Source organism: Eptatretus burgeri, chromosome 7 (assembly GCF_056783735.1).
Source record: "Eptatretus burgeri isolate ZD-2024b chromosome 7, Ebu_testis_v1, whole genome shotgun sequence".
NCBI lineage: Eukaryota > Metazoa > Chordata > Myxini > Myxiniformes > Myxinidae > Eptatretus > Eptatretus burgeri.
In genome coordinates, this window is record NC_140967.1 from 17,930,722 (window position 1) to 17,952,049 (window position 21,328).

General features: G+C 40.3%; 1 protein-coding gene across 10 annotated transcripts in view; it reads left to right on the plus strand.

Moving 5' to 3' along the window:
- The window catches only part of LOC147022758 (uncharacterized), a 102,379-nt gene that overhangs the window by 59,034 nt on the left and 22,017 nt on the right, over window positions 1-21,328 (plus strand). The window contains exons 11-17 of one of the 10 annotated variants that reach the window (XM_085887540.1): window positions 402-454; window positions 698-877; window positions 1,276-1,362; window positions 1,664-1,760; window positions 7,086-7,185; window positions 11,367-11,529; window positions 20,727-20,826. In XM_085887540.1, coding sequence (XP_085743666.1) covers window positions 402-454; window positions 698-877; window positions 1,276-1,362; window positions 1,664-1,760; window positions 7,086-7,185; window positions 11,367-11,529; window positions 20,727-20,826 — 780 coding nt within the window. The remainder of the gene's footprint in view (window positions 1-401; window positions 455-697; window positions 878-1,275; window positions 1,363-1,663; window positions 1,761-7,085; window positions 7,186-11,366; window positions 11,530-20,726; window positions 20,827-21,328) is intronic. The other 9 variants (XM_085887542.1, XM_085887541.1, XM_085887545.1 and 6 more) reach the window with 9 other exon arrangements.

Consider the following 21,328-nt stretch of genomic DNA (forward strand, 5'->3'; position numbering starts at 1 on the left):
GGCGGAGCCATGCCCACTTGAACTTTTTTTCTCATTTTCATTTCCGAGAAGCTGTGCGTATTATCCATAAGTACAACATATAAAAAATTCCATTTGATTTGGTCAATTTTGACGGAAGAGATAGGTTTTTACAGTAGGGTTTCCTCAAAAGCTTCCACTAACTCGATTGTACCCATCGTGGCATTGTTCAATAACGCCCGCGAACCATCGTCGCCTCCCGGCTTGTAATTTATTTATTTTTGAAATTGTGGTTTTTCACAGTTGCATGATTGCAATCTGATGGCACGCAATGCCCTTTTATTGTCCTATATTGGTCTGTGTGATTTCTTCAGTTTTCTTTATAATGTTTTGGTGAGCCATGCAAGTATTTGTAAAAATGCCTTTTTATTTTTTATTCCTAGATCTGTGACCGAGAAAGTCACCTCAAATTTGGCACTGAAGGAAGATGAGCAAGGTAAGACCTTTAAAAAAAAAACAAAAAAAAAACCTCAGCCCTGCTCCTCCACCCCCTCCGACGAGACGTGTTTACTGATTTTGAGTGACTTGCTTGCCCTTTGACACGATTGGCTGGATTTTCATGCTTACTCTTGTGGCTAATGATCCCTTCATGAAAAATAACATGTTATGTAATTTGTCTGCTGTCCAATTCTCAAGCTGCAAATATTTTTTTTGTCATTTTCATCCTGCTTTCCTGTAGATATGCTGACAGGTCAAGCTGCCAAGTTTGCTTCCACTATTGGAGCTATGTCCAAAGACCATGAGGCCAATGCTGTTTCAAAAGTTTCTTGCCCTGCTGACAAGATGTCAAACCTCAACCAGTCGCAGTTGACTGCGACATGGCCTCAGTCTCCCACACAGCACACAAAGGAAGCTTTAAGTATGTCCTGGCATCGTTTTTCCAATGGTCTTACTGAGTAAAGTGTGAAAGACTCATGTTTTCACATGATGCAAGTTTTGGATTGGTGTGGATGGTTCTTCTTCAGCAAATCTTGCAGCTTAGGTCCCACTTATTTGTTTTCCCCAAAACCAAAGAATGAATGTATTTGCTTTGCATGCGACAATCTTTACAATTCTTTGAAGATTTGTAACGTTTCAAAGGTTTACATAAAATATTAAGTTTAAAAGGGAACTCTGCTCTTATTGGGGGAAATAGTCATTCTTTAGGCTTGGAGCAATGTCCTTGGGTCCCCAATTTGAAGAAGTTGTCCTTTCACATTGGTTGGAATTGAGCATTACTTGTAACTTAGACCAAAGCAGATCGATTTTGTTTTGCAGAGGATGTTATGCATATGTTTGGCCTACCACCCATGAGGGGTGAGGAGGAGAATTTTGAGAGGTTGTTCCTGAAACAATCTGGTAGTAGTGAGTATAACCTTTGCATGCATTTCATACGAAAGCTTGGTGCAAGCTTCAAAGTTGGTTTCCTGTTTTCCTGTTTCGTGTTCCCTCGTGCTCCTCCTTGAGGGGAAAAATGTGGTTGCATTGAAATTGGCTTACATTCTCTTGTGACAAGGTGAACGGCTTGTTTGTTTGTTTACGGAAATTTCTCCTCTTAAAATGTTACTTACAGAATTTCTTTGTGGGATACCGTGTTTCTGGGTTTTGTGAATGGAGCTAACTTTGGCTCATTCCAGCATTGGTACTCTTCATACTTTGTGTACAGCAGATGCTCCTGCACAGAATAGTGGGTCCTTTTGTCAACCAAGTCTCCCAGTGGTGCCTTCCTTTGCTGTGTTTGTGGACAAGGACCAAGAAAACGAGTAAGTGGTCATCTTTTGGATTTGCCATAATTTCCAAATAAATATCATTTGTTTCAGGAATTGCTTGATAACACCTTTTGGATGGATCCTGTTGAAAAATTTGGTAACCTTTGGAGGTTTGACAATTACACACAGCACCTGCACCTCGCACCATAAAAAGTCAGGTTTGCCGTTAGCTTTGTGCAACTACAGCACACGGCCAGCTGTTTTTGCCGAGTTAAAAATATAAACATTTTGAAAATGCAATTTCAGGTTCACAGAAGAGCAATGTGATGGGCACAAGAGTAGAGGATAAACGGGGTTTCTGAGGCAGCCATTCAAATGAATGGGGGAAAAGGGAAAAACTTTCTGACTCGAGCCCCAAAAGCCCAAAATAGAAGAATGATTTTCTCCCCACTTATCCCCTTCCCTCCCATATAAGCAAATGCAAAATTGAGACACTGATTAAAGCACTTCTTCTCTTTCATATTTTCATTCCACTCAAAGAGCAAACCAATGAATATTTGTCCATGTTCCACTTTGGGGAATAACTTTATTTTCCTCTTACATTCGTCACCATCGAGTATATTCACAAAGATTACTTTGGAACTTAGTTCTTGGTTTAAGTATCTTTGTTGAGCAGAAATGAAATGATAAACTTCTCTCAATGCTCTTATTTGACCACTTCCTGAGCCACATATCATTTTGAGATTGTAATAAATTGTTTTTCCATTGTTCAATTGATAACCATCAAAGTTTTCAGTCCATTCAAGGATATTTTTTTCTTAACATCCTCCAACTTATTTGTAATTAAATTTATCTGCTTATTTGTTTTATCTACTTTTACCCCGGTTATTTCTTCAATAAGACTTATTTGATATTTCTCACATTCTTTATGTTTTCCATTTAAATACCAAGGCTGATTACATCTCCACTCTGGTTTGGTTATTGCTTGGTTCTATCATTTATACATCAGGAAAAAGATGGCGGGAGCCTGTTAAAATTCACAACCCAATATCTTAACACTTGTATTTATACTTGTAACCAAAAGGGAGACTATTGATTCCATTCTCGAAAATATATCTTTCATCATCAAAAGCTCCTAATGCTATCTTATTTATCTCTTCTGAATATAATTGATGTTTATAACTTCTTATTGTATTCATTTTTCTGTACTCTTCCTTCTTTAAGGTTAAACAGTTGGAATAATGTTTAAAGTTGATTGTTTCCTTGATTATGTTTTTCTTTATTCCCTTTAGCTTCTTATCACACCGTTCAATGTTATTATGATCAATACACGTAAAAGCATAAGACTGATCTCAATCCTATAAATTCACTCATGACCTTCCTACCCAATTCATCTTTAAACTTACCAATAACCTTTTTATTCTTTCATGAAAACAACACATCACCTGACATAATTACTTGTATCATACATATCAATATTATCAATCATATCCTCATATACATCACTTGTCTTAATTTCTAACTTTAAAACTATTTGTATCCATATACAACACAATATCCTTATACTTTGATTTTCAATTATTATGGTAATAGTCACACATTAATGATTTTGACAAGTCAAGAATTGATGTTCCTATATAAATAGGTTTATCCATTTCAATACACTCTTTTTTTTTTAAAATGAATAGCACAAAAGTTCTCTGAAAACACCTCCGCTCATTCAAAACTTGGTCTATTGCTTAACTTTGACGCCTGTTTCCAAGATGTAGCAAGTCTTATGTTTTGTCGATTCCTAACATTTTCCAGTCTTTCCGAATACAGCATTATTCATTCATTTATAAAAGACCTTCTCAAAATCTGTTTTTGCTCTGTTCTTCTTTTTGTATTAAAATCAATATACTTCTTTAACCAATGACTTTGTTTAAATTTCAAAATTCGATGAATTTTCCTCACTCTCAACCCAGCAGATAAATATTGTCTCAAGTTCCTTTGATGCAAAACATAACTTTCTTTATCATTTAATGTAGTACGTAGTTTTTCTGGAGATTTACCTTTTATATTAAATGACTGTTGGTAATCACTTAACCATTCTTTTCTTGGACTCTCTTTATCAGGGGCATAAGGTAGGTCTTTATGTTTGTGATGAAGTTCTTCTGGATATTTTAAATCAACCTCAAAATAATATCCAACTTCAGCTTCATCCACTTCTTTTTGAGAGGAGATAACAATGTCAAGTAAAACTTTTTCACAATGTTTTTCTTTAACTCATTTAAGTTTTCCATAAGGTAAAGATTGAGACATAGCCTACCCATACAAATTGTTAGCATCATAATACATCAGGTAAGAGTTGTCCTCATTCTTATTATAATCAGGGATATATTTGTTATTTGCTTGAGCATATCTCTTGGAACATACTTAAGCTAGTCCTCCTCTTTTAGCCTTCTCTATCATTAAAAGCATACCCTATATCTCTGATTAATTCCAAATTTTGTTTTGGCATTTTTAACATAGCACTCCAAGCCAAACCCGGGGCCGTGTAATAGTGAGTGGGGTCTAATCCATCATAATTTTTATTATGGCAGACTGTTCTAAAAGTTTCAAACACATCAGTCAATAACAATACATCAGTTTTAAGATACAAATCATGATATTCTCCAAGATTCTTTGTATTAAACTTCTCCCAAACCTTTTTAGCTTAATCTCTTGGAAATATGAGTTTTATTCAACTTGCCATAGAAACTTTCCCTTGAAGGAAGTTGTGTTTCTTTAAACTTCTCAAATGAATCCATATAGTCATCCGGATATATTCCCTTTTGTGATAGGAGATCAATCTCTTCTTGATTTGAGAAATGTGATTTAAGATTCGGTAAGTTTTTATTTTTTTAATTTTTTTCTCCTCATCTTCCCATCTTCTCCTCGATAAAGTTCTAACTTGTAGTCATCAACAGATGATTTGATATAATAACAGAAACCACAAGGAGTATGTTTTTGATATTTATTTGTGTATGATTTATTTGGATTTGGAGAAACAGTATCCATCTTTTCAAGGATACTTTCAAAATCAGCATATATCACAAAGGGATGTTTTATAGATTTGTTAAAATCTTTGAATGATATGTTTGAACCTGCTTTTGGTAAATTGATTACGGTTGATTTATGAGTACTACAATATTTCGAATGTTGATTTAATCGTTCTTTTGTGTGCAAGGAGTCGAGACATCTCTTACAAGGATATGTTTTACATTGTCTCTTGTATAGTTGTGATTTGGTTAACCTTCATAATTTTTTCATGAAAGCTTAATGTGATTTTTCCTTTGAAGTAAACTCGAGAAGGTCAATGTGTGTTTCATCATTTTTATAGTTGTTTGAAATTTTTAATATCTGAACTTTGTATCCGTTAATCCAAATACATTAACAGATAGATTATTCATTTTCTCAAATTTAGGAACATCTCTCAATGACATTGGAAACTTTCAATCTTTAACATTTAATGTATTCTCATATTCTCATAGTGAGGGTTTGTCCTCATATCGGGAGTAGTTTCATTACCTTCTTTTACCATATTCAATTTTACTCCCAGATAAAACTTAAAAGTTTTCATTTCACTTAATGTGTTTTTAATTATTGTTTCAATACTTTGTTTAACCATTTCAACAGCTTCCATTATTGAAGATGGTCCAGGGTCTTGAAAGTGAAACAATCTTATTTTTATATGCCCTTTCAATGCCCAATCATTGTTTTCAATGGAGAATTTAGTGGCACCTTCCCTTTCTTAATTGTTCTTGAGTTTGTGTGATTGAAGGTGTTTATTATAAAAAAAAAAAAATTGAAGAATATCATTATCACATCTATCTCAATGTTTTGTTTCTTGGTCAAGTGGAGATATTTATCTGAAAAGATTGAATGTGTGTTTGTTGGTTTGAAGGTGTTTTTTTGTATCATTTATATTCATGAATACAAACATCGCAGTACGTTGCATTCACCATATTTATATAACAAAACTTTGCTTAAAATAAAATTTTCTTGATGAAAATTGTGTAATTTATAGGTCAATCTGCACTTAAAACCATTTTATCCGAAAACTTTTTTTCACTTTATACAATGTATCAAGACACAAAAGACAAGTTTCAACCAATCTCTTAATTTGTTAAAGATACTGAGAAATATGTCGAGAATGTAAAATTGAATAAAGATAAATATAACAACTCTTGGATAAAAACAATTATGGTGAATAATATGAGTTCTTCAATTTCCTGAAGTGGAAGGGCTTTTAGTATATCTGGAAGAACATCAATTAAAGTAACTCTCACAAAAGTTTCTCCTCTCCTTCTGGCAATATATTCAAAACGAGAAAAAGCAATTAAACAAGAAAAAGTATCAAAAAAGAAAAACCTCATGGATGAAGCTTCAGAAAGAAAAGATAAGACCATCTGTAAGATGCAAGGAGAAATTTGTATTTTTTTCAACAACCCAAAAGATGTAAATCCTGATGAAATAAAGGATGTTAATATATCAGGTGAAATGCCATTTCATTCAATAGTAGTTAAGGACCATTTTAAAATGACCTTTAATATAAAACATGTTGCAGTTGAATCTGTTAATGAAAAAAGTATATAGATATAGATGGTAATGTTTTTGTTTTTTTTTTTCTACTTATTAAATACGAGTCATTATTCAACTGAAGATTTTGAAGATTATGAGTGATTATAGTATCTCTGTTGGAACAGAAGACAGTTATGATACTGAGAGTTTATGTTCAAACGATGGTTATGAAAGTAGTTTTATCGATGATTGTGAAAGTACCGAAGATGACACTGAAGATAAATTTTATTTGAAGCAAAGTTTTACTTTATAAATATCAATAATATACTAGATCTTGAATTCCCTGATTCTCCATATGACAAATTTAAGAATTGTCCTGCATGTGATAGAGTGGGATGAAACACAGTAGAGTAGAACAGAGACAGAGAGACATTTTGGGCGGGTTTGGCTCCCTTCGGAATTTCAGGCGGGCTGACTCTGCCTCCGAAATTATGGGCGTGCTGACTCTTCCCCCAGAATTACGGATTGACTGACTCTCCACTCCCCCCCTCCCCAACTTACGATGCTTTTATCTGGTCCATTGTACATTTTAACGGCTCTGCATTCTGACACCTGTCAGAGAATTCCCTTCCTCTTGCCTGTATCAAATGTCTCATAAATATTTTCTTCATGAATTGAATTCAATCCATCATGAATTCAAGTCCCTCCAATGAATCGTTCATTTTTATTTTATTTTGTAGTGCTGTTTTCTGACCCCTTATTTAATTTTTTCTTTGCCTTTACGTGTTGCTGAGTTGAACTTTTCGGTGATGTCTGTCGCATTACTCTTTCCTCCAGGCCTGTTCCTCAATGTCCCCTGCCACCCACTTCTCGTCCACCACTGAGCACTGTGGATGCTACCAAAGCTGAAGGCATGGAAGGAGAACATAAAAACAGAGTAAGCGTTTTTTTTTTGTTTTGTTTACAGTACAGTCCAATGTCAACACTCGTGGAAGAGCTCATGTACTGAAGGGATCAGAATGCAACAGAACAAAAGGAACAGTTGAGATGGGGGTGAAACAGCAGGGTTGAAGGACAAAATAGAGGGAGACTTCAACAAACAATGTGTATGTGGGGGGAATGAGGGTTAAGGGAGGGCTCATGGGGTGGATAAGCTGGATACAGAAGCAAGCTCTTGGGGGGGCAAGATTGGAAATTTCGAAGGAGGTGGCTTTAGACGGTGGTGGTGGGTCGGGGGGGGGATTCAAGTCACATCAGGTATGGGAGCAGGCGCCGGAGCAGTGCGTCGCTGCGTCCACTTTCCGGCGGGACTCCAGAGGTCTCCGTTTGGCCATTCCCCAGGCATATGTCTGGCCCATCCGCATCTCCTCGAGATGCTGATCATCCGGCTGCAACCACGAGGCACGTGGTCGGTCTATTGGCCTCCACTCGCGAGGCTCCCTCACTGAGAGAATCTGGTGAGCAGAATCAGTGTCAGGAAAGCAAGCCACATGTCCATATAGCCACAGCTGATGCTCACGGACTATGCAGGGAACAAATCTCATTTGAGTATCTCTCGGCAACTGCTTGTTGGACAAAATCTGACCAGCGATAACCAAGGATTCTCCGAAGAGACCTGGTACCAAAGGAGTTAAGTTGCCATCTCAGATCCCCGGTCAGAGTCCAAGTATCACATCCGTAGAGCAACACTGGAAGCACCAAGGACCTGAAGACTCAGACTTTCATCCTCCCTCACAGGTGCCGGCAGCGCCACACCCCATGATTCAGTGAATCCATGACTGCTTAGGCTTTACCCAAACCTTTGTTGATCTCTGGCTCACAGCCAGCAGAGACATGCATATCACTGCCAATGTAAGTGAATCTCTCCATGACCTCAACATCCTCACCACAGACAGGACAACAGCATCCAAGATGTCATTGAAAACTGGATCATAGTTTTGACCCAGGAAACACAATCCCAGCAGCTCCGACTCCTCATTCAGCACCTCGAGGGTCCCCAAAAGTATATCTAAAGTCTCCGCAAAGATGACTGCATCATCTGTGAAATCAAGGGCAGAGATATTGACATTCCCAAACGATGCATCGCAGCTTGATCTCTCCGACATCCTCCCAAGAATCCAGGCCAGACAAGTGCTGAAAAGTGTGGGGGCCAGCACACCCCCCTGACGAACTTCAGTAACACCTGGAAATAAGTCAGAGATGGTACCACCACATCTTGCAGCACTATCAGTACCTGAGTAGAGTTCAGACATTAGATTGATTAGCTTTGGTGGCACCCCACAAAGACCAAGAATCCTCCAGAGGGCATCCCGATTCACTGAATCGAATGCTTTACGGAGATAAACATAGGCTGCAAGCAGCCCCTGCCGAAACTCTCACCTGTTGTTCAGTGAGGACCGGAAGAGCAAGGGTACGGTCAATCGTTGACCTCTTTGGTGTGAAGCCTGACTGGTCAAGCAGATGGTGGCGAACTCTTTCAATAATTATCCGAGCAAGACCTTGCTCGGCACTGAGAGCAGTGTTGTCACCCCTCGGTAGTTGTTGCAGTCTTGGCGATCACCCTTCCCTTTCCAGAGAGGGACAACAACACCAGTCTTCCAGTCAGTTGGGATGATGCCTGTGTTCCAGGCAGAGCAGCATGAGTACCGCATTTCCACCAGCCTTGAGAAGTTCAGCATGGATGTCACAGATCCCTGGAGGTTTACCCCATTTCAACCGGTTCACCACAGTCTGTTTTTCCACAAATGAAGGTGGATCACTGTTGAATGGAGACTCAGCAATAGGGATAGAAACATCTCTGACATTCAACTCGACAGCTGGGCGATCTGCCTGGTAAAACTGCTCAAAGTAACCGGCCCACTGGGTCTTCACTTCAGATTCCTTTGTCAAGATCCCAACACCCTCCTCTCCAACTGCAGTACACCGAGGGGCAGTCTTGGAGGAACGCAATGCGCGAATTCCCCTGTAAGCAGGACGAGAATCACTTGACCATAGGTGATGCTCTACCCCTCACAGATTCCTCGCACATAGGCCTCCTTGTCCACCCTTAGCGCACGTACAGTTTTACGCCTCAGCTCTTCCATTCAGCCTGGCCCTGCGACTGGTCAATGGTATCCAGTGTCCCTTGAGAGACAAAATTCTTCTTTGCCCAACAGTGAGTTCCAAGATATCCACCGGCAACATCAAGAACGGTGGTCTTGAAGGCACTCCACAACTCTTCAGGATTCCCCAAAGTACCCAGACCCCCCAAATCTCCACTCAGCCTGTTCGCAATTTCCTCAGCTACCTTATCATCCTTGAGGCTGCCAACATCCAGCTTAGGCTGGGATGGTGCCATTCCCCTGGATTTAAGCTGCAACTTCTGAGTTACTACAACAAGCCTGTGGTCAATATTGAGGAAGTGAGCACTTCGGTAGACACTGCAGTTCTGGATCAACGAGCACATGGTCATTCTCCTTTGCCACACCACCAGCATTGGAATACCAAGTCCAGTGATGAGCTTGTGGGCACTGAAACCATGAACCAGCCACCCTAATTCCATGACTTCTTGCAAAGTCAAGGAACTTCGTGCTATTCTGGTTCACAGTTCCAGACCCATGGGGGACCAACACATGTCTCATAACCATCGCCTCTCAGTTCCACTTGATGCATTGAAATCCCCCAAGCCGAGAAGAGTATCTCGCCTGGGGCACTGATTAACCACAGACTCTAGCGTGGCAAAGATTGCATCCTTCACGGTGAGATCACTCGCTTCAGTCGGAGCATATACAGAGACCAGGGAAATGATACCGAACGAGTGACGAATCCTTCGTCTCATAATATGCTCGTTTTCTCGGTGTTACCTCAATTATCATTGGAGTCAGCTTATTGGACACAGCTACAGCAACTCCTTGGGCATGGTAACCATCAGAGCGACCAGACCAATAGTATGTGTAACCACCTACCATGATCTCGCCACAATCCGGTCTCCGAACCTCAGAGTGCTGCAATACCGATCCAAACACTTGAGCTCAGGTGATAACAGAGACTGGTAACCGTCGTCTCTCAGGGATAGGAAATTCCAGGCACCCACCCGGAGGGACCGCCTCATGTTAACCCAAGGAGACCGCAGTCTGGTGGAAGACACCTCAGCACCACCCCGACACACACTACTGCAATCTGACCCAGGAAGGTTATCCCATGGTTTTCCTCCTCTTTGTCGGAGTGGCGACCCGTCCAGGATTGTACCCAATAGCCAAGGAGACTGCTTCGGCAGCACCAACGCTCTCGGCAGAGTATGGTCCCAATGGATGGATGAAAGATTGGGGGTCCCAAAGGCTTTGCCCAATCCTGTCATCCGATGAGCTTCCCTGCGGAGGGCAGCTGCACAGGAGGTACTCCCATGGAGTCTGTTTTCAGGTTTTTTTTTTTGTGCTTTTAATATGTTTTGCAGAATGAAAGGTTTTACGGTGGCTGGAGTCAAATCCTGCCACCAACCTAATAAAATAGTAACCCAACTGCAGGAGGACAACCGCAGACAGTTGGGCACTCAATTTGGATGGCTGTTGGCTCACAAGGTGCTCATTCGCCCTTTGACAGGTTTTGTTTTCCATCCTGCTGGGTGTCCACATCATACACCCTCCCCACCAGGAAACTTGGTGGGGTACATGGTTTAGTCACCGACAACCCAACCATGAAACAGGTTTGTACAGGTTTACATGGTACCTGTAGCAAGTCACAGATCTAATCTAATCTGACCTGACCTGACAATTGGGTGGGGGGGGGGGGGTTAATGGGTACAAAAGATCATGGTTTTGAAAGGGGATGATGTGAGATGGTGGTGAACAGCTGTGGTTCTTCCTTTTGTTCGTGATTTGCTTTGAAATGTTTTGCATCACAAGTGCCACGCTGTATGTTGTAAAACCCTCTGTCCACCCTCCAATCCCACATGATTCATCTCTGAACCTATTTTGTTACTCTTCTGTGTTTGGATTTTGGTGCTCAATCAATTCTGCTTTTCCATATTTGTAATCGATTGCATGAACTGTTTTGGAATAGAGTGAACTAGTTTGATTCTGTCTTGCTGTTGGTTTATTTTTTTAACGGATGCGCTTTGAATCCTGTTTTGTCATGTCTTAGCAGGAAATGCTGCAGGACACGTGCCCACTGAAATGGCACGACACGACCCTGTGTCAGACATTAAATTTCAGCCCCATGAACACTTGCGCCTTTGCCAGACATGCCGTCCTCGTCTCGACGCCCTGTGACCGCATGCTCACCGCTACCGAGTTTCAGTCCACGGGTGAGCCTGAGCAATTTGACAAACTGCTTTAATGCTCCTTTCCATATGCCATGTCAGTTTAAATATCTTCTTGCTGGATTGATTCAGCCGGGCAACGTTCTTCAAATGAAATGCTCCATTTATTCAGTGTGGGTCATTTAGGTGGTATGCAAACTGAAGAGCAAAGAAATCTAACTCTGTAGTTGCACTTATTCACGTGGTGGTGGTTTCTGTAAAACTTTTAAGTTAACGTTTAAAAAAAAAAAAAAATTGCTCTGTTGTGAGTGAGGTTGGACTGACCCCACTCTCCCCTCTCCCCTAAACTGCTCCACCTTTTCAAATGAGTAAATGGTGTTGATAAAAGTCTTTTGATGCATTGCAGTTTTGTCTAAATATGTTTTGTTTCTGATCGGAGGGGTCAATTTGACCTATTTTTAAGTGTTTATCTACTTTGTCGCTCAAAATAGTTGTAACGTTACTTAGAAGTACCCCGACTGTAAGAAATGCGAAGTTTGGGGAAAATAAATCCGTGTGAGTCTTCTGTCAACATTGCAGTTAAAAAAAACCTTTTTTGTTTCATTTGTCTTGACCCCCTTTTCTTTTCTTTTAAAACTTTTTTTGGAGCAGCAGAGTCAGATTTTTGTGGCACCATTCTGGGATGTAAATCAAAATTGATTATTTTGATGTAATTGGCTCCAAGGTTTGAACCAGGATGTATATTGTTGCAGGGTTTCATTGCAAGCTCTTTTGGTTCCATTTCCATTATTTTTATTAAAAAAAAAAATTGGGGCAGTTGTTTGAGTTTCTAACCTTTGATTTCTGTTTGTGCATTTTGTCATTTTAAAACAACTTTTTTGACTCTCGATATCACAAAATCCGACTTTTTGATTTAGATTTAATCCAACAAAGATTTTGATAGAATCTAACTCTGATTTTGATTTTGATATAATCTAACATTTTGATTTTGATTTTTTTTTTTTTTTTTTAATGTCGAGAGTCAGAACCAACAATTGATTTGCAAGAGGATACTTATTGTGCCAGGGTGCCATTGCAAGCTCTTTTGGTTCCATCTCCGTTATTTTTGTTGATTGAGCAATTGTTGGAGTTTCTTGTGATTTGTGTATTTTTTTGTGCATTTTGTCATTTCAAAGCACAACCTTTTTGACTCTTGATATCACAAAATCTGACTTTATATTTAATCATCAATAAAAGGTTTTGAAGAGAAGTGAATAGTTGGTTTTTTTTCTGTTGCTTTTTTTTAATGTCTCATATGCTACCGATTTATACAAGGTGATCACATGAATCCTTTACATTTTAGATTAAGCCTAACTTCCGAATGGGGTAATACAATTTAAAGTGGTTTTCTGCACATTGGAAAGCATCTCAAGAGGTTTATTACAGCAGATTTATTTTATTATTATTATTATCATTGTTATTATTCATTGCCAGTGTGGTTGCAAGCGTGCTCAAGTGAACCTGACAAGAGTTAGAAGGTAGACTTGATTTGTCGAAGTGGAATAATGACATTGAGTGAACATAAACTTTTTGAGATTCTCTTTTCATTCTCTTTTTTTTTTTTGTTAACCTATGCCACCGAAGGTGAAAGAGGTTATGTTTTCACCCCTTTATGTCTTTTTGTCTGTCTGTGTAGAGGATATCTCAAAAAGTTGTAGACGGATCTGGATGAAAATTTGTGGACAACTTCGGTGTGTGACAAGGACGAACTGATTAGATTTTGGTGAAGATCTGGATACGGATCCGACTACTGGAATTTTTTAAGTGATTCTTCGCCATTGAGAGATTGGGCCAAAAATGATATGTAGCGCGATATCTCAAAAAGTTGTGGACAGATTCGGATGAAGTTTTTGGATGGGTTGGGTGTGTGACAAGGAAGAATTGATTCAATTTTGGTGAAGATCCAAATCAGGATCCGGATTTGATAATTTTTTTGAGTGATTCTTCAACATTGAGAGATGGTGCTAAACCGATATATTGCATGATATCTCAAGAAGTTGCGGATGGTTTTGGACGAAACTTGCTGGGCAGGCTGGGTGTGTGGCACGGACCAATTGATTTGATTTTGGTGAAGATCTGGATACGAGAATTATTTAATTTTTAAAGTCATTATTCACCATTGAGAGATCGGGCCAAAAACGATATAGAACTGTATCGCATTATATTTCAAAAACGTATTGGGACCGATATGTTCTCGTGGATCAGGCATTACGTGGTGGAGGTATGCACTCTACCGAGTGTCCTCATTTTTTTTATTCCCGCGCTTTCGAAGAAAAGCGGGAATATTGTGATTGTCTCCGTCGTCCGTCCGTACGTCCGTCTGTCTTACCCTGTAACTCCTCCTCCACCCTTTGAAATAGGAACTTGAAACTTTGGGACATAGTAGATATATGTACGGGGAAGTGCACAACACTTTTGGATTTTTGATATGACCCCTAGGGGCTGGGCCAGAGGGGTTTGGGGTCATGGGGTCGATTAAAAAAAAAAAAATTGTTTTATAGTTTTTAAATCAAACATATTCATGAGTTATACATTTAACAACATTTTTTTAAACACATGATGATCAGAGGGTGCTTAGTGGATAGGTGGTCAAAATAGCTCCTCTGACACCGTTTGAGATAGGAACTTGAAACTGGGACGTAGTAGATATATGCATGGGCACTGTCGGATTTTTGATATGACCCCTCGGGGCCGGGCCAGAGGGGGTGGGGTCATGGGGGCTGATTTTTGTTTTTTAAGTGTATTTACCATTGTACATGGTAAATTATTTTATAAAGAACTAACTTATGTGGCCCCCATGAGCGAAAACCGTCACAGGTTCCACTGTATTTATCTAATTGATTATGAATAATTAATATTATACACAGTTCATTCCTATGATTAAATTGATGCACAGTTCTATATTGCTGGACAGTGTTAAATTAATGTTTCATGAAATGTTGACATGTTTGCAATGACTTCTGATTTAGTAAACAGTAAGTCTTTGGTCATAAAGCACATCAAATAGAAAAGAATAGTCAATCCATTTTGCAAGATAAAATTTCACCTCGTGTTAATGGGACAAAGCAGTGCGCGCGGGAATATGCGATGGTGTGCCATCGACAACGTCGTTCTAGTTTTTTTTTGAGATTCTTTTACATCTACTTTCTCAACAATCCTCTTGAAGTCCTTTCATTCAAACTTTTGGGTTTCTCTATCTGCCATGATCTTTCCTGGAAAAGTCAGCCACATTTCTAACCTGGCCTCCAAGGCCAGTCGGCTATTGGGCATCCTCCGTTGTGCAAAGTCCTTCCTTGGCACACCTGAGCTCATGATCACATACAAAGCTTTCATCTGCAGCCTGATGGAGTACTTCTCTCCCTTCTGGGCTGGTGCTCCTGCCTTTCACCTTTCTCGGCTTCACGCTGTGGAAACTAAGGCATTTAAGATCATTGGTCTCTTTTATTTAGAGGCTGAGTCTTTGGATCTCTCACTCTCACCTTGGGCAGGTCGGTGGTGTTTCTGTCTTCTGCAGTCTCCTCTCCCCCCCCCCGCTTTGTCTGAGAAATGTCACCTAATATTTCCGCAGGGCTCTCAAGGTCCGCCAGCAACCCCCTTCTGGTAAAACTACCAAAATAAAGAATCACTGCTCACCTTCATTCTTTCATTGTTTCATTCTTCTTTTTTCCTGCCTTTGGAACAAACTCCCACACTCTCTTCAATCCCATTCTTCCCTACAGGTCTTCAAAACAGCTGTTCACCACCATCTCTTTTCTTCCCCCATCCAAAACCATGATCTTTTTTTACCCACGTTAATCCACCCCAAACCTCCTTCAAATTCCCTGCTTTCCTTCCTGAAAGTCGCTGTAGTGTCCATCTTGTTTACCCCATGTACCCTGCCTCATCCCTCTCCCTTCCACAGATCTCCTCATGCGTCTATTCCCTACTATTTTCTGCTTCCCTCTTCCATCCCTCCTGTCTCCTGCTCCCCTTGTTATACGTTCAGTGTGTTAGCTCTTATATGAGCCTTGACATTGTGTTTAAAAAAAAAAAAAAACGCAAGCCCCATCAAAATATGTTTTCTCATTCAGTATTCATAGTGATTCAAAGTTGTGGAAGGTTTCATGTGATCACTGTGGAGAACACGCAACAGTTCTCAGTAGGATCTCCAAAGAACGCATTTGTGTGAGCTCTCTATACCGCATCCTGTCCCCTGGATCCGAGTTAGTACGTGCTTGCATCCCGTCCCCCTGAGTGAGTACTTGCCTCCTGTTTCCCCAAGTGAGTGCGTGTTTGCGTCCCATCACCATGAGTGAGTGAGAGTGCTTGGTCCTGTCCCGAGTGAGTGTAGATCTGTTTACAAGTTCTAATACGAGTTGGTCCTATGTACTTCAATCTGATATATCAGATATACTTGATAAAGGTTCATCTTGTGCACTATTTTTGCTGCTAAAGCATCCAAACACTTATCAAGAGTATTTTTTAAAATTATTCTCCAACTTATCGTTGTGGACCATTTTTCTGTAGCTATATTATTTTTGAGGTTTCCTTTTTTTTTAGCTCGCCTGTTCAAAGAACAGAGAGCTATAGAGATACCCGCTCGCCACGTCACCACAGGGCGAATCCCCCTTACCTGTGGCTAATATTTTAAACCACCCATTAGCCACTGTGGCTAATCCATGTTTTAGTGGTTTTTTTTTTTTACGTTTTAGACGAATTTTGGGTGATTTTAGCACAGAAGTCAAACTTCGTTGAGACGGCCGCCATTTTGTATGTTTTGATTACGGGAATCGCGCGTGATTTCGTACAAGCTTATATATACTAACTTTAGTAGTTTTAAACTAGTTACTAGTAAAAAAAGACCAAAATTACGCATGAGTCTCGTCTCAAAATTTTGTTTTGATTTTTTTTGAAAAAAAAATTTTTTTCCCCGGAATGATTCAGTGCTACTCGGCGCTACATGCTTCGTTGGGTCATTCGTTGGTTGCCAGGTGAGTTTTGACACAATCAGTAGTACCTGTAGTAGGACGAGTTTGTTTGGATGAGTGAATTTGATGGGTGACTTTGGTTGGAAGTGTGAGATTGGTTGGATGTGTGAGTTTGATGTGAGATTGGTTGGATGAGTGAAGTTGTTGGGTGACATTGGTTGGATGAGTGAGTTTGAGTGGCATGAGGTTGGTCCAATCCTGGTCCACAACCACCCCCATCCCCCACTACCACCTACTAAAGGCACAACGACCATAACACACACACACACACACACACACACACACACACACACACACACACACACACACACACACACACACACACACACACACACACACACACACACACACACACACACACCACCATCCCTCACAATCAGCACCTCCCCTGATGGTCGTTTATTCAACCAATCTCACGTCAAACTCGCTCATCCAACCAATCTGAACAATCCAACTCACTCATCCAACCAACCTCACCCATCAAACTCACACATCCGCCTAAAAATTAACTTGTTATTTCATATTGCTAAAAAAAAAAACTTTTGAATAAAATATGTGGCTATTTCCTTTCTCCTGTGGCTAATCATTCTAAACCTGGATTAGCCACAGTGGCTAATTCCTTTTGAAAGCCAGAGCACACCCAGGCGTGAGTGTGAGCGTGAAAATGTTAAAGTTTTTGGTGCAAGTTATTTCCTTTCTAATGTTTTTATCTACCACTATTTTTTACTGATTACAATATAGAAATGCATATATTGCTTTAAAATTATTTGGATCAGACTTCACTGCAATGCTTTATAAAAAATATTATTAGACTAGTCTTTTAAAAACGATAAATGTATAAACGGGCGAGCATTGGGTGGCTTTGACACCAACTCTCTGGTTTGTTATACCGTGAGCAGCTTCTTTTATTGAGGCATAGTGTGGTGCCTATCCCAAGTTGCTCAGAGAACGGTGAGCTCAACAGTGTTCACCCACATTTCATCAAGACCATATTCTGTGGAGTTGGCAGATTATCCTCCCCACCCCTTTCCCTGAATGTATCGAATTAGCTTAGCTGTGTGTTTACGAGCAATGCAACAACATGGCAACTATTTTGGGCCAAGTTAAGTTTCAAGAATCAGAATCCATCGTCTAAGAGCCTGCTCAACTGCACCCTTCAGCCAAATTTGAACCCATAACTTTTCGGAGGTTGGTCAGTGTTACATGTTCGCATAAAAGATGTGTTAGCATTAATGTGTACCATCATGTACAAGACTTGTACTTACTGCCCGAGAACTCTTCTGCATCTCGCAGCTTTGGAGTTTAAAACACTTTCAGGACCAAGGGATGCATAGTGCATGTCCCTAGACTTTAAAGTGGTGTATTCCTGATGTTCTCCCTGCAATTTTTGGATTACTTTATGTTTGTTCTTTGGCAAACATTGTAGCCAACACTGGGTGAGAGCTTTTGTCGTTTCCATAATTTTTCTTTTGTTTATTAATGATTCGAAAAACTTGTGTTTTTCGTCATGCATACTCTTGAATTTCAATTTTAAAAGTTTGCCAAACTCGTAATAAAATTGGACTTGTATCTGAAAGGTACTTTCTTCAAGATGCTTGTGGTTCTCAAAGGGTTTACCATTTGTGTGGTGGGGAGGGGGAGGGAAGTTTGTCTTAACTTGTTGAATCACCTTTTGTATATGTGCAGGGCAAGGACTGTGAACAAATGTGACAATTTTAACCTGTGACATGAGCAACGTTTTCAGCTACCTGATCAGAAGGGAGTGAAAATAGACTAAGTTTAAAACCAAAAAAAGATGTAAAAATGTGTGGGCTTTGCATCTGGAAATGTTCTGAGAACGAGCACCTGTGCGATATCTGGAATCCGGGCCTACACGGTCAAGCTGAAATAACGTGTTCTGAATGCTGCAGGAAGGTGATTACTTACAACTCAAGGCAATCTATGTACTCCGAGGGTATCGCCTGACCCTTTCACAACAACATGTGATGAGGGGGAGCTGTACGCATACCCAGTGGTGCCTGGTTCCTTTGTGTCGTGTTATTTTGTTTTATTTTCTACAAGCAATGTTCAGTTTCTTGTAAATAAAAAGAGCAGTTTTCCCATTGATCTGTGCTTGTTCATTTTTCTTTGGCCCACTTATATTGTCAAATTGCTTCTCACGTTCCAATCTCCACTCTTTAAAAATGGTGAACCATCTCCATTTTGTACCAACCCCCTACTCTTGTATATCATCTTTTATCATAACATCGAGTCTCCACTCCAGTCCATTCTTCCTCATTCGTCCTGTCTGTTCACATGTCCTTCGTCTACTTATTCCTTCTGCTCTTGCATTTCCTGTTTGTTCGTACTTTGCTTAAGTCTCCAACCCTAGTCTGTCGTTTCCCTCTGCTCAACCGTTGCTGTAAACTTCTCACCCCCTCTGTTGGAACTTCCACAAGCCATGATATGTTGAAGAAAAGAAAATGGCCTACAAACTACTGATGGAAGGAAGTGGCAAACCCTGAGTCTCAGCCTTGGACTTCTCAGTGGAAAGAAGTGCCAGGTGGAACGCGGGGACTCTGGCAAAAAGTAAGAATCGGACTGGACTACGAAGAGCTCTTCATGAATCCATTGTGTTGATGAGCTTGTGCCCCAGCCCTTAACCCCCCCCCCCCAGGACATTTTTGCTTCCTTGAGGCTTAGACATTCATTTCAACGAATTGGTTTTCATCCTGAAAACTGAAGATCATTTGAGACCATTTGTGAATAAAAATGAATACTTTCCTTTTGCTGATTTGTTTCAAAGTTCAATGTCCTCATCCATTACATAATTTATCCTCCTATATTAAATACGGTGCATGCACGTGTCTGTCTGAAAATGAAAGAAAAAAAAACAGGACTGGCCTGATCGCCACCAATTTTTAGGTTATTTCTCAGAAATAACCTCATTGAATGGGTGCCCTGTGTCTGGCCGGCCGTCCGTACGTGCGTCCATTAACATTTCACTAAAACGTCATCTCAAAAACTACCCGACCGATATGGACCAAATTTGGTATGATGCATCAGCACATCAAGGTCTGATGGGGTTGTGCTCCCCATCTGGATGTTCCCCCTATAAAGTGAGTAAAAGGGGAGTTTTGCCCCAAATATTGGTATTTTATTCAAGAAATGTATTCTCAGAAACTTCCAGACAGATCCGTACCAAACTCGCCACAAGGCATCGGGACCATGCATTCACCTTAAGTTGTGCTCCTCATGGCCATATCTCCTCCGGAAAGGGGACCTCCTTGAACTCCTCATTTTCATGAAAACATCTTCTTATCCACAACCACCTAAGTGATACGGACCAAATTTGGTACAATGCATCAGGACGGTAAGGTGTCGTGGGGATTGTGCGCCCCATTGAAAGGGGGGTTATGCCCCAAATATTGGTATTTCATCCAAAAATTTTCTTCTCAGAAACCAACAACCAGATCCAGACCAAACTGACCATACAGCGTTGTGACCATGCCCCAACCTTAAGTTGTGCTCTCCATGGCGGTATCTCCCCTGGAAATGGGGTCACGGACTCCCTCCCCTAATCCCTCTCTACATGAGGGATTTCCCCCTCCCCTAATCCCTCTACACAAACTACATGACCGATATGGACCAAATTTGGTACGACACATCAGAACAGTAAGGTCTCATGGGGTTGTGCTCCTCATTTGTTTCCACTCGCTTTTAGAGGCTGAAAAGGGGGGGTTTCGCCTCAAATTCAGGTAATTTATTTTATTTTAAAATCTCAGAAACCCATGGCGAGATGCAGACCAAACTCTTCATGAAACATAAGAACCATGCCATTAACTTAAGTTGTGCTCCCCATGGCCATACCACTTAAGGAAGGGGGGCCGTGGTCCCTTCCACTTAATCCCTCATTTTCACAACGCCTGTTTGTGAAATATCCGTCGGTTCCCCACGGGGCTATTTATTGCATATGTGTTGGTAGTATTCAGGTAACCTCCCCCCCCTGCAGTGGGGGGAGGGGGAGGAGAAGAAGACGACTTGCCAATGCACCCTAAGGGAGTGTGTTTCTCGTGATGTAAAAATCCCAGAGAACAAGTTCGTCGAATGTCCTTTTAATATCTTGGTAATTTGAACCCGAGCTCTGTTTCCAGCTAATTGGCAGGACTGATCACTGTATGATGCCACTTTAGTGATTTGTTTTTGTTTTAATGCCCTGTACATTGTTGCATTTGTGTGTTTCATTTGGTAACGCAGCAGAACATGTACATCCTGCTGAGAAGCCATGTGCCAATGTTGTGAGTGCTGCTTCGAAAGAAGACATTGTCATGTTTGCACAGCAGAACAAAAAACTAAGGTAATACCTTGTTTTTCTGTCAATTTTTTGAGATGTTGTTGGCATTTGGTGGGATTTTGGAGTTGATGTATGTTATGTAAGTTTCGGCTGATGTTATGATTGTTGCTGGATTTTATTTTTATTAACTTATTACCTCCACCACCGAAGGTGGACTGAGGTTATGTTTTCACCTCTGTCTTTGTTTGTTTGGCTGTGTGAGCAGGATATCTCAAAAAGTTGACCAATTCAGACAAAACTTGGTGGACAGATTGGGTGTGTGACAAGGACGAATTGATTTGATTTTGATGAGGATCCACATCTGGATATTAGAATTTAATTTTTTTTTTCCAGTGATTCTTCAAAACAATGTGGAACACAATATTTCGAAAAGTTGTGGACGAATTCTGACAAAACTTTGTGGATGAGTTGGGTTGGTCTTCTTTGAAGACACTATCCATGTGTTAAATTTCTGATCGTTTTGGGTTTTTTGAAGACTAGCTTTTATTCACTGTGGATATCAAAA